Source organism: Chenopodium album, chromosome 13 (genome assembly GCF_948465745.1).
Source record: "Chenopodium album chromosome 13, dcCheAlbu1.1, whole genome shotgun sequence".
Taxonomy (NCBI): Eukaryota; Viridiplantae; Streptophyta; class Magnoliopsida; order Caryophyllales; family Amaranthaceae; genus Chenopodium; species Chenopodium album.
The window spans coordinates 17785429-17799813 of NC_137846.1; the positions used below are offsets into that span (position 1 = coordinate 17785429).

At 38.0% G+C, this 14385-nt stretch overlaps 1 protein-coding gene across 1 annotated transcript; it reads right to left on the minus strand.

Annotated features, from left to right (window-relative positions):
- Positions 1-6144: 6144 nt before the first annotated feature.
- LOC145575322 (uncharacterized) lies at positions 6145-7164 on the minus strand. The gene has a single exon (XM_081633205.1). It carries the CDS (start codon positions 7162-7164, stop codon positions 6145-6147), a length of 1020 nt encoding a protein of 339 aa, XP_081489331.1.
- Between the last annotated feature and the right edge of the window lie 7221 nt (positions 7165-14385).

Below are 14385 nucleotides of genomic sequence, written 5' to 3' on the forward strand. Positions count from 1 at the left end.
TGAATCAAATGAAGCTTGACACTCATCATTCCACTTTTTTGGCACTTTTTCCGAAGAAGTTTGAAGATTGGTTCACATCTAGTTGTAAGTTGTGATATAAACCTGCTGATGTACTGAATTCTTCCCAAAAAACCTCTTATTTCTTTTTCATTCTTTGGAGGAGGCAATTCCTTAATGGCTTTAACCTTATCTAAATCAACCTTGATTCCTTCTTGACTTACAATAAATCCTAGAAGTTTTCCGGAAGTCACCCCAAACACACATTTCTGAGGGTTTAATCTTAAGTTGTATTTTCGAATTCTATCGAAGAAAGACTTCAATGCCGATATGTGTTCCATACGGTCATGGCTTTTAACAATCATATCATCCACATACACTTCAACAGTGTCATGAATGAGGTCATGTAGGATGGTTGTTGCAGCACGTTGATAAGTAGCCCCAGCATTTTTTAGTCCGAAGGGCATCGCTTGGTAGCAAAATGTCCCCCACGGGGTAATAAACGGTGTTTTTGGTGTATCGTCCATCGCCATCAGTATTTGATTATAGCCTGAAAAACCATCCATGAATGAGAACATTGCATGTCCCGCAGTACTATCCACCAAGACATCTATGTGGGGCAGTGGGAAATAATCCTTTGGTGATGCTGCATTTAAATCTCTGAAGTCTATGCATACTCGAACCTTTCCTTCCTTTTTGGGAACTATCACCACATTAGCCAACCATTCAGGGTTTTTAATTGGTCGAATGAATTTTGCATCAAGCTGCTTCTGGATCTCCTCTTTGACCTTAAGACTGACTTCTGGCTTCATTCTTCGCAACTTTTGTTGTTTTGACTTGCTGTCTGGATAGAGAGGAATACGATGTTCAGCTATGTTACGGTCCACACCTGGCACATCAGCGTATGACCACGCAAACACGTCTACATAGTCTTTAAGTAATGAAATGAATGCAACTTGTTCTTCAGGGAAGAGGGAAGATCCTAATTTAACCTCTCTTATGTCACCTTCTATGCCTATATCTATGACTATGGACTCTTCTATAGGTGTCATGCATGATTTAGGCTCATTGAAAGATTCATTGTCAGATAACTCATGATAATCAACATTAATTTCTTGCATACAAACATGTTTAGATTCTACATGAGCTTCAAAGTCTTCATGATCAGAAAAGTCAGATTGTGTGTGGAGGGAAAGTTGGCTGGATGAAGAACTATCCGTTTCATAGCCATCTGAGTGGGAGAAATGAATCTCATTCGTTTTTGAAAACATTTTAAGGGAAAGGTCTTTTAGGTAGGGTTGGTTTTGAGTTTTTTCGATTTTCATTTGGAGTTGAACATCACCCTCAACTGGTACTATGAGCGATAATGGATCTATGTCTTCAATATCTCCAAATTTTGTAGAAAATAAATTTCTCAGAACACCATGCTTCAAGTACTCTATCCAATCAATGTATTCCTTTTGTTTAGGCTTCTCGTAAAACCACTTTTCTACCACATTCTCGTCTCTAGCCTCAGCGAAGAAGATTTCCAGTCCAGGGAGTATTTTTTGTGAGGCAAAGTCATACCACGGCTCAGGGAATTCATGGTATGGCTCGGTATCATTTTGTAAAACAAACTGTTCATTGAGTGTTAAAGATGATCTTTTGTGAGTGTGAAAGTCGTGGCTAGGATCATCTCCTAAACCATGGCGATTCTTCTTGTCAATGATGGGGATAGGGTCCCTCCTTCCTTCATTGTTTCGACCTAAACCTTGACCAGGTATATAACCCATTTTCATCATTAATTGTAGACCCTTAGTAAGTGGCTGGGGCATCAAACCTTGGATTTTTAGGATGGGATTTTCTAGTCGGCCTGAAAGGCTGGTTTGTTGAGAGGGATTGGTCATATTTGTAAAGGGAAGGCTTCCAAATCAGACATCTGTTTATCCTGGGTGGTTACCTATACAAGGGGTATTAAAGTCAACCAAAGTTGGAAAGAAAAGATATGTATGAATCATTCAAATTCATATGCCAAATAAGGAAACTTTTTTTTTATATAAAAAAGGAAACTTAAGAAATGCATATGTATGAATTTTTTGTTTGGAAAAAAAAGTAAATGACGTTTTGATAAAGGAAAGAAAAGGTCAGTAAGGGTCGTTGATTAAGGTGTTATATTAGATGCTTCTTTACATACAAGGTACCCAAGATGTTAGAACTCGCTCATTGTTTGACATTCAGCCATGCTACTGAAACCATTTTGGTATGTAAACACGGAGATGTATTATGATTAATCAATAAGGAGAAGTGATCTGAGTTAACAAAAGGGTTTATAGGTGTTCATCTCTCATGTTATACCAACTTTAAAAAAAAAAAATAAAGGACAAAGATGTAGAACATGGTCCTGTATCCCTTTAATAATTTTCTTCAGCGGATGTCAAGAAACTCAACAATTTTCTTACGCGCTTGCGTATCTCCTTGCACCTTGTACGAGTCCAAATTCTGCATAATCTCTATTTTGTTTGCAATACACATATAAAGTGGAAGGTTGGTTTTGTGTTTAAGCAGCTGAACTCATGCTTGAGTTGCCTACGTACCCCCAATGGCGTGGTGAGAAAAGTAAGTAATGAAGGGTATGGTGATTATAGGAGTTTCAATGTTATAATGTGCCATGGGGGATCAAGCTGCACGTAGTTCTTAGGGTAGTAAAAGGAGGCATTTTTGTGGATTTTTTTTTTTATTTTTTGGTTTTTCTTATTGTGGGGTTTTCTTATTTTTTTGGTTTTTTGTGGGTTTTTCTATTTTTTTGGTTTTTCTTGTTGTGGGTTTTTCTTGTTTTTTGGTTTTTTTGTGGGTTTTTTCTATTTTTTTGTGGGTTTTTCTATTTTTTGGTTTTTTTGTAGGTTTTCTATTTTTTGGTTTTTTTTTGGGTTTTTCTAGAAGTTGCGTTTAAACGAGGTTGGCTAAGAATGAACGGAAGTGTGGATCATGATTATTTCTTTGTTAATGTCCTGAACCTTCGCTAGGTTCTTCATCATAACCATCCTGCTTCATTTTATACAACCATCTAGCCCATGCTTTACATACTTGAGTACATGCTTTCTTGGTTTCATTGTCGATCCGTCTTAGAAAGATATGTGGCTCCATGATTGATTGAATAGAAGCTACTTTTGTTGCGGATGTATCTTCTCCATCCGTAGTCACGGCAAATTCCTCATCTTTCATCCAAAAGGGTTCTTCATCACTGGATGATCCATCGGATTATGGTGCTGGAGATAACCGTTCATTCACATTCATCCGTCCCATTTCTTCACTTAGAGGATCGTGTGTCATGAGATTCGTAGGGTCTTCTTCATCATTAGAAGTTGATAAGACATTAATGGATATTGACCTTTTACGACTCAAATGTGATATCTTGGTGATATGTTTGATGCGCAAGCGAAGAGCGTGACATCCATCGGTGTCGTGACCGTGAAGTTGGTGATAATGACAATATTTGTGGAGGTTTACTCCTATAGGGCTAGCTCCAGGTTGTCGAGGAAGTGGTCTAATAGCGCCTTCATCGAGTAATCCTCGAAAGATTGCAGATTGAGACGACCATTGTTGCGATGAAAAACGTCGCACAAGATTGTTTCCAGTCCTAGGCCTTGTGTGGATTGGGTCGACTATCCTACGATCAATGAGGTCTTGGATAGAGCATCGAAGATCATAACATGAATTAGTCGTATGGCCAAACTGACTACAATAACTACAATATCTCTCCATATTTACTTCAGGTGGCGGGATTGCACATACGTATCCCTTTGTTCTTATAAGCTCTTTCCTGTGCAAACGACGATACACCGCACTTAGAGGCTCATTAATTTCTGTAAATGATCTTCTGTTAGATGTTTCGGCACATGGATTGACCCTTGGCCTATGGTCTAGTAATTTATATGTGTCGATATCGAACCTATGTTGTTCCATATGCCCAAGAATATTGTATCTCATTGTAACCATTTGACGGTAATAGAAATCATTAAGGTTCTTAAGCATGATGAGCATAAACTCTTTCTCTGTGATAGGATTTCGGAGCTTGGATCGTACAACAGAACATCGAGAGCAGAAGTGAGAGAATGTTTCTTGATTTGTCTGTAGGGTTGTGACTAAGACCAATTTCTGAGGGTCCGTTTGACTAAAATTATAAGCCCAATTAACAAAAGCTTGTGATATCTCATTCCAAGTTGCTTCACCAATGCGTTCAAAGCTATAATACCAAGATAACGCTGCGCCTTCCAAGCTACGATCAATTAACGTAGGGAGGTGCTCTTCTGGGACATCCAAGGGAGCAAGGACATTAACGAACTTACTGAGATGGATCATTGGGTCACCTGTGCCATCAAATTTTTCCAACTTTGCTAGATCTTGATATCTTGGTTCATGTTTATAGCCCGGAAACAAAATTAATTTTTCTGGGAAATTTGGCACTCTAAACATTGGAACATCAAAATCTAAATCAAAGTCATCGCGTGCGTCATTGCTATTTGCACGACTATCGTTGCTAGTCCACGACTCTCCTTCTCGTTCTTGTTGTTCATTGTTAATTCTATCCTCTGGGGTTCTAGGTTCTTCTTCCTTTTCTTGATACAGAGGTTCATCGCCTTCTTCTGGGATCTCGATTGGGTCTTCTGGTTCTTCATTACCATCCTCATCAGATACCTCTATCCACCCACCACTTTGAATGCAAAAGACATTAAAACCATCCAAGCGACTCCCTTCTTCTTCATCTAGGTGTAGCACAGATTTCCCGATAGGTGAGATGTTCATGATATCTGGATCTCCGGGGATGGTTACTGCTCCGTGGTCGGTCATTAATTTCACTTTTTGATGTAACGTTGAGGCTACAGCCTTGTTTTCATATAACCAAGGTCTTCCTAGCAAGAAGTTAAAGCATGCTTTGATGTCAATCACTGTGAAGTCTACTTTCCTAGCCATTGGGCCATATTCTATAAGTAATTCGATGGAACCCAAAACTTCTCTGGTGGCGTTGTCATAGGCTCGAACCACTTGGCTTGATGGTGCTAAATCATCTTTCGAATGACCAAGATTAGTAAGCACTCGATAGGGACATACATTGATTGCAGATCCGTTATCCACAAGAACTCTAGGTATCGTCCATCCATTGCATCGAACAGTGATGTGTAATGAATTATTATGGTTTGAAACTTCAGGGAGATCTTCGTCCGTGAACATGAGAGTACGGTCTACACCATGAGTAAGGCCTACAATCTGATCTGGAGTAATGGATGGGTCAACCGAAGCTTCATTCAAATGCTTAAGGACCGCACTTCGATGTGGTTCCGAGTGCATAAGCAACTTCCATATAGAAACATTAGCATTGACCTCCTTCATTCGCTTGATAGCATCATCTTCTATGTTGACTTCATCTACCATTAGTTCTTTCCCTTTTTCTTTTCTTCGTAAAGCATCTAATGGATTATCTTCTTCAAGGTAAGAGGGCTTGAAGTGTCGACCTGCTCGAGTTAAATGGGATACTTCCACTACTTCATCATCACTAAGGTCATCAAGGCATATAGGGTGCCTATAGTTGTTTGGAGTGGAGAAATAAGCTCCCGTGTTTCTTTCAACAATAGCCATTACAGATGCAGCATCTTCATCTTCCTCACGGTCCAATATAAAGTATGCATTGTCGTAATCTATAGCCCCACACATCATAGCAAAAGGATCCTTGTGGAGGGTATAGTCGTGACCCCTTATCTTGATGATTCTATGGGAAGCAAGTTCATTATCTAGACACCTGCTTATTTCAGTCGCTGGTGCTTCACATTCACAAGATTCATTTCTGGTGATCAATTGGGTTGGGTCAAAATCATTTTTGTAGGTGGAGATGGCATTTATGGAGGTAGGGGGTTTGTGATTTGGAAGGGGGTTATTTGTGATGCTAGGTTGCGTGTTATTTGGTTTGTTGGCTAAGGTTCCAACAGAGAGTCTTCCACCATCTATCAAGTCTTGTAGTCGATGCTTGAATGTCGTACAACTTTCAATGTTGTGCCCGGCTCCTTGATGAAATTCACAATGTTTGTTTGGGTTGTACGTTGGTGGCGGGTTCCTTGGTGGAGGTATTGGGTTCAAAGGTTGGATGAGATTGGCCTTTTATAGTTTGGAGAATGCCTAGGCATATGTCATATTTAAAGGAGTGAATTCTCTTTGGGGTCGGAGTTGAAATGCCGAGGTTGCCCCAATGCTGTATATCATGTTGGTAGGCTTTGAAGCAGATGCATCATTATTGGTGATCTTCTTATTAGCCCTGAACCTTGAACTATATGAGTTGCCATTGTTAAAGTCTTCTTTCTTGATATCTCCCTTCTTTATGGCATCTTCAACCAATGACCCAGTTGAGATAAGAGCTTTAAAAGAGGGGAAGTATTGATATGCCATCTGCTTTTGATATACAGGAAGGAGATTCTTCACAATCATCTGCAATTGCTCTTCTTTATTTGGCCTATTTATCATTTTAGCTGCTTTATTTCTCCATCTAGTAATGAAGGAAGAAAATGTTTCATTAATATTCTGTGCAGTTGTCTCCAAATCCCTTCTCGTGATATCAACTTCCTCATTGTATTTATATTGGTTGGAAAACTCTCTCACTATGTCGGCCCAAGTGGATTTCTTTGAATTTTCCAGATTCAAAAACCAGTGTGAAGCAGCTCCATCAAGATATTGTTGAAATAACTGAGCCATCAGTGGTTCATCTACACCCCAAGGGCTCATAGCGCCAACATAGAGTTTTAAGAAGTTGGTAGGACTTCCTGTTCCATCAAAGTGTGAAAGAACAAGCATCTTAAAACCATATAGGAGGCGCGCTTTAGGAAAGAGAGTTAGCCCATGGATGTCCATCCATGGTTCGGCCTGAGTGATACCTTTCAACACTTCTTTCATCGTGGTCATTTCCTCTTCAATCTTGGTGGGAATTTCCCTGTCATTGTTTCCAACTTCTAGTGGGAATGGTGAGGCTACTTCCGATTCTGGCACATTAGGATGCATCTGTGTGTTTTGTTTTATGAAATTCACCACAGTTTGCTCTACAGTATCTTGTCGTTCGATTATGGCTTGCATCATCCCCTTAAGTTCCACGAAAGGATCTAAGCTAAAGCTCGAATTTTGTTGCTCATTGTTTGAAGTTCCAGCCATGCTACTACAACTGGGGGAGGAGAATATGACTGATATCGGGCAAGGGGAGAACTCTGCAGAAAGGGATCTTCTACAATTAAAAGGGGCTTGGCGAACAAGTCTAGATCCAGCACGGGTCCATATAGAACTCCTGTAAATGAAAATGACATGATAATGTGATAAGAAAAGAAAAAAAAGGAAAGACGTTAGTATTCATGATTGCAACAAGTAAACATAAAAGAAATACGACTAATGAATATTTAACTGAGAGATGAACACCTAAAATACCAATTAATATGATTATATAAACTTGTTTGAAAAGATTCCCTTATTTTTAAAAGAAGTTTTGTCGAGATTCATAGGTTTGCCTATAGCTTGTGTTAGAAGTTTGAGATTTTGTTTGTTATCTCCTTGTGTCTTGAATTTCGTGACACGCTATCGATGGGTCTATTATAAACTCTAGCCTATATATAAGTTCATCAGTTATCCTAGGGATAATTAAAACAACAAAAGCAAGAACTCATACAAGTTTTTTTTTATAGGAGTATTTCCCATGGATCTTAATTTGCCTCCTCAAGGTTCTCGTTCATCCCGTGTGAGGAGGTTGATCCAATTTTTCTCAGAAGACCCTACTCCTTCTCTTCAAAACTTAAGGGATAGGGAACATGAAGCGGCTCTTGCTTCCATGTCATTGGAGGACCGCTTAGTCGTTGATTCTCCTACGGGATTTTCTAACCAAATTCTCCCCACAACTACTTCTCCTACTCTGTTAGTGACGCCTGTGTTGGTAGGTAATTTCTCTCAAACGTTTCGTATGAGTGATCCTTTAGAGTCCTTAGTTCTATTCGTGGCGGACAGTACGGTTTTGGCCATGTCTCTGAGTCTACAGTTCCCTTTAAGCTTGACTTATTCTATTTTGGCCATCATAAGTCACAAAACACTCCCTTTTCCTTATAACTCCGGAGAGAGTTCTAGCTCGACATCCCCATTACCTGTCAACCTTACAAGTCATAGGGCACTTAGGTTGTTGTTGTGGGACGTTCGAGATCAACCTATGACTCGACTTCCCGGTCATCTCCTCATGCTACTCAAAACATACCAACCTACTTGTTTTGTGCTTCTTCTTTCAGACCCTAGAATAGGCGAAGAGGTAGCAAAGAGTTTCGGTATTCGAACATTTTCAGTCTTTCGTGGGTCTGGCTCTCTCCCACTAATCTTATTTTTGTGGAGTGAAACATGTTTCTTTTCTTAGAATCAAGTAACTGCAGATTTAATAAGTTTATCTGCCTATGTTTCACATCGTAAGACTTCCTTAGAGGTTCCATTACGAGAAGGGAAGGGTCCGAGCCAAAGTTCTGCTAACCATGCCTGGTTAAATTTATCGGATTTTGCTTCACATGATCGCTTAAAGGCAGCACTGGGTGGGCCGTCGAGTTATTTGCGTTATAAAGAAAGTTTCCTCCAAAAAATACCTGAATCTAGAATTCCTTCATTCGCGATTCCCGAAACATTATGGACAATAGGCCAAAGGGGTCTATTTTCTTTAATGGACATATTTTCAAAGGCGCAGATAGCCGATCCTTGGGTGCACATAAAACCTTACACACTCTCCTTCGCAGCCATCTCCGATGGTGCATTCAAAAGTATGGGTGGGTTCACATTACGGAATGCTGAGGAAAACTGGGTGATCGGGTTTGGTTCTAAGGTTAAAGGGCCTGGCCTATCGCTCTTTGTCTTATCGTTATTACAACAAGGTTTGAAAAAGGCTAGATTGCTACGAGTGAAGCATTTGGAAGTGCTGGTAGATGTTGGTATTTATAATCTAGCCTTGGCTAGTTTAGACATCTCCACCACGGAGGTTGAGTTAATGTTATGCGATATACTCCAAATGATGTGCTCATATGATTGGGAAATTAATATACGACATTTCTTGCAAGGGGATCTAAAAGGGGCTTTATTTCTTGCTGAGCACTGTCAAAGATTCCCCTGGGGTCATCATGAAGAGTTTAAAATTCCTCCGTCCACTAAAATTCTAATTGGTCCTTATTAGCTTTGGTCCTTAATAGCTTTTGTACATGGTCCTTAATGTATGAATAAAGAATTTTGTTTTACGCAAATAAATTATATAAATTAAGAAAAGGTGCGGGTTTGGGCCATCTTAAAGCTTTTTAAAATGGAGGATTGGTTTAACTATGGGGTTCAATCGCGAATTACTTAATCATTGTCAAAAGTTCTTTCTACTTTTTCATTTCCTGCTTTGCAAAAAGTATATAGAAAGAGAGACAGAAATAGGGCCTGTGTCCCTGTTACACTATTAAGATGGTAATGTCAATCATCAAAGCTTTAGTACCGTGCATCCTGAAACAACAAAATTAAAATTCGATAAGTGCAAAGGCCGCGCCCGAAGGCTGCCTACGTATCCCGAAACAAGGGTATTCTTCGGGAATCAGGCCCAAACGTAGCTCTAGGAAGCATGTTATTATTCCTCATTACTATTATTATTTATTTTTTTGTTCTTTTTTTTTTTTTTTTTTACTACTAGTCATACATTTTTTTCAACTGAAAAATAAATACATAATACATATAAAGTTCGTCGATGGAGTTTTTTTTTCTTCTAAAGCTTGTAACTTTGATGTGGTAAACCCTTGATTTGATAGACATCGTTGTAGATTCCCTTTGCATCTTGCCATGTAGATTGGGTTGCTTTCTTTCCATCAAAATGAAGATATTACCCATCCTATACCTTTGAGGATTGATCCACCCTCAATTATACACTTCGTTTGTAAGGTCTCCGGGAATTGTAATCACCCCAAGTGGCGTTACCAACTTTACTTTTTGGTGGAGAGTCGATGCAACCCCTTTATACTCGTGTAGCCAAGGCCGTCCTAAGAGTAAGTTGTATGAAGTCGGACAATTAATGACCATAAATCTGACAGAAAAAACCATGGTCTCGTAACTTAAGGTCAAATTTATGTACCCAGTTACTTCTCGTGGCGTATCATCAAAACCAAGAATTGTGTAAGACAAAGGATTGATATATGAATAGGTGTAACCCAAACTATAAAGGAATCCTCGAGAGCATATGTCTAATGCAGACCCATTGTCGACCAATATGTGATTTATGTAGCTTCGTCCATGTCTTAGCGTGATGTGTAGTTCTTGCGTATGCCATGGGTTCGAGGGTAAATCAGCTTCGGTGAATGTCCACTCTTGATGATTGGTTTGACGTTGGAGAATCATCGAAGACTCACTGAGCCTATTCTCATGACACAGAACACCAACATAAGATTCATTTTTAGGTAGTATGGTATCAAATGAATCAACCAATTGATCAGAATATGGTTGGCGAAGATCAAAATGGTTATGACTCATTCCTGAATTGCCAATAGTAGATACTTTAGGACAATCCTTCTCATCTTTTGATGTTTTTGCCTTTAGGAAAGCAAAATCTAGCTCAATTACTGGAAGAGTGTATTCTCGATTGCATAGTATGTCCTTAGACATGAATGCTTTGATGTCGATTGATTCCTCAAATAGATCGATGGTGGTTGTCTTTAGGTGACGAATGAGGGCATCTAGATGAGTTTGTGAACTAGGGATCAACTCCCATAATGACATCGCATTGCCCCTATTCCGAAATTTTAGCTGATTGTGTTGAAGTGTGGGGTTTTCTATTGATCTAACCATATTGCAGTATATTGGGGGCACTTTTGCCGCTGGCATATCACCATGGATAATCATCACTCCTTTCGGTGTTGAGAATTTTACTTTTTGATGAAGAGTAGAAGCAATAGCTTGAGTGTCGTGGAGCCAAGGTTTTCCCAAGATAAGAGAGAAGTTGCTAGGAGCTTCAACCACTTGAAACTCTACATCACATGTCCAATCTCCATGTCGTAGTTGCATATTAATAGTCCCTATTGCCTTCCTCGGGATGTGATCATGTGTAACTACGATCGCATTAGAAAATCCCATAGTCGCACTTCTTCGCCCTAACTTGCTTAAAGAATCTTTGGAGCAAGTGTTGAAATTTGATCTGTTATCAACTAAAATGCCTGAAATCCGACGATAATTACACCCCAAAGTGATACACAAGGGTTGGCTAAAATTGATGACCCTTGGTAAATCGGCATTAGTGAAGGACAATATAGGTGGGATCCATCCTTTGGGAATTGGGATCTTTCCGTCATCAATTAGTTGTTGCACCACATGTCTCACATCGAAGCAACCTTCTATATCATGTCCATAGTCGTGGCAGTAAGAGCAATATTTCCCCATGTTTATTTTCGGAGATGGCAAAATACAATTATGATGTTTTGCTTCAATGAACCCTTGTGACTTGAGACGATAGTACATATCCTTCATAGATTCACATTTTTCAAAGAAAATAGGGTTAACAGATGTCCATCGCCCTCCATTATTTCCATGCTTGTTCCTTGGTGCATTGAATCCCATATTGAAATGCAAATACATACATGTCATTTCATATAGGAACATTATCAGTATCAATAGTTTGAGTGATGATAAACATATAATGAATATTAGCGGGAAATGAAAAAAGCATCTCTTACATAAAATAATTGCCCCTCTTTTTTTATTGGTGGAAAGAAAAGATAACAATGAAAGATTTTTCCATGATTACAGAAATTCGCGATTAATTGAAGGCAGGTGGCGCTAAGAAGGATCATAAGGGTTTGCAAAATTGCCGGGTCGGGAATTATTGAAATCACTCTTCTTTTACCTCTGCGGTTTAGGGACTTGAAATACTTATCTTCTAAGGTTTCATAGCCTAGGTCAAGCACTAGGGATTTTAGTGACTTTCCAGTCAGAATAAGTTAATCTTATCATGGTTTTAATAGGAAAATGAGAAGAAATATAAAATAGTCAAATTAAAAAAAGACTAAAAAAAAAACTTGAGCATAGGATGCTTTTAAGAAAGAGAGCACATAATGCTTTTAAAGAGAGCATGTAATGCTTTTAAAGAGATGGTACAATCAAAGTTGGAGGTAAAAACTTGTGCACATAAAAAAAACTTTATGTAAGGAAGATGAAAATAATTAGACATGCATGAATTATAATAATAAAAAATGAAGGAACATGTAATATAATCAAGCATGCATTTGTCCATGTGTCCTAACACACAATTTAAGAGGATTAATCATTTAAGGTAATAATTAACCAGATGGCCTCTTTTGAGGTTGAACGTTCCTGCATAGCCGATTGTAATTAACGCACTGATACAGGTTTATGTCCTTAATTCATTATAAGTTGTCTAAACTCTCTGAACACCGCAAATTAGCAGCTCAGAGCCTAGGTTACGACAAAGTCGGTGCTCGTGTGCGGACACAGATCACGTAAGCATACCCAAAGACACATATTTTCACATAAATCATGATATCAAAAAAGAAATACTTCATGCGAATAACCATAATCAATAATATATAAATTTATACATATATGCTTTCGTATTTTCAGGTTTATACCTCTTAGAATTAAAAAAAAAAAAAAAAAAAAAAAAATCCCCAGTGGAGTCGCCAGCCTGTGGTACCCCATTTTTGACTAATTAGAATCAGAAGTCAAAATCCCACGTAAGTCGATAATTTGACTAAAAAAAGAAATTAGAGTCGCCACTGTATTTTTGCCCGAATAGAGACGGTCTTTTTGTTTATGATCGTTTTCAAATAGAAAACGACATTGACTCCATTAGGTGAGGCACTATATAAGTATGGTCTTAGGAAAATTAGAGATCTAGGTACGGGGTATAAGTTAGGAAGATCGAACGTTTGGAACTCGTCTCTTCCTCTGTTCTAATGAACAGGCTCTTACTAGTACGTTGCTAATTGGTTATGGTTATTCACATACTTTTCCTTAAACTAATGCATAAAAACACGAAAATTTCCACATTGTCAATCACACTCAAATGTAAAATAAAAGTGAATTAAACCTTACGATATATGGTGGGTTTGAGCATTAAAGTTGCCCTACGTACCATTCATTGTAGGATTTGAATCCACTCCCGGATCAAAACCCTACGTAGTTCTTACGAACGTCCATTTGTACATGGTCAAAGATTCCATACGAGGTTTCAAGAAGGTTTATATTTTTTTTTGGGAAGGGTGGTCGATCCGTATGGGGTTATTTGAATGAGACTGAGCAATCTTGCTTTCAAGATGGAGGTCAATTTGTCAAGGTTGAGGAAGTCACTAGAATTAGCGACACCATAGGAGTTTCTTTGAGGAGAATGTTTTTTTATTTGGAAAATGCGTTTCAATCAACGGCTTTACTTACGGTTGACCAACTTCTGAAAAGAGATTGTATGGGCTTTATTGGAGTCTGATAAAAAGGGGTATTTTACTTGGTATGAATCGAGAAGAATACAAAGGAAATGTATTTGGATTGTAGGAAATTGATTTATGCAAAATGAACATTCCATATGGCTTAAATCTAAATGATAGGTAGTGAATTGAAAACCTTGATCATGTCAGATTACGTAAACGATCTATCAGAGATAATAAAACTTTAAAAGTATAGTTCTCTGTGGCAAAAGATCATCTCATAACCCATCATGATTGAATATTCAATTTTACCCTCTTATTTAAATATAAGCCATAAACCACAACTCGAAAGGTTTATTTTATTAATAAAATGATACAAGCATGCAAAGCCATATTTCACTTAATTAAAAACTAGTTGTCTCTTTATTAAGAAATGCATAAGGAAATTTTGCTCCTCCGAACGGTGATGGAATTAAAACTTAAACAAGATTTATATATAAAAAAAGTAAGACATTCGATTCCGAAATAAATGAATTATTTATACCGCTCCTTTCATATAGCCATAGGAGGAAGAAGACTTTTTTTTTTTTTAAGAAAAAAGAGTGTTAGTCTTAAAGTGATACATATGTGTCTCTTTTTTGGATTAATATCAACTTGAGGCATGAGTAATTTACAGCTTCCTCAAATGACTTAAATTTAAATCTTTTAAAGAAAAAAAAAATACCAGAGGTGTATATAATATGGTGACACAAATTATATAATAAAGTTCATTCTTTCTTTAAAAAAAAAAAGGAACTTAAGGGTTTAGAAAATTTTCTAAATATTTCGGACACCATAACTCAAGTTTTAACTGTCGGATTTGAGCATATGATAAATCCCTGGAAAGTTCTATCAGTCTTCTATAACATATCAAAAATTGGGATTCATCCAACGGTTGAATGGAAAAATAATGAATTTTCTTTAAAAACAC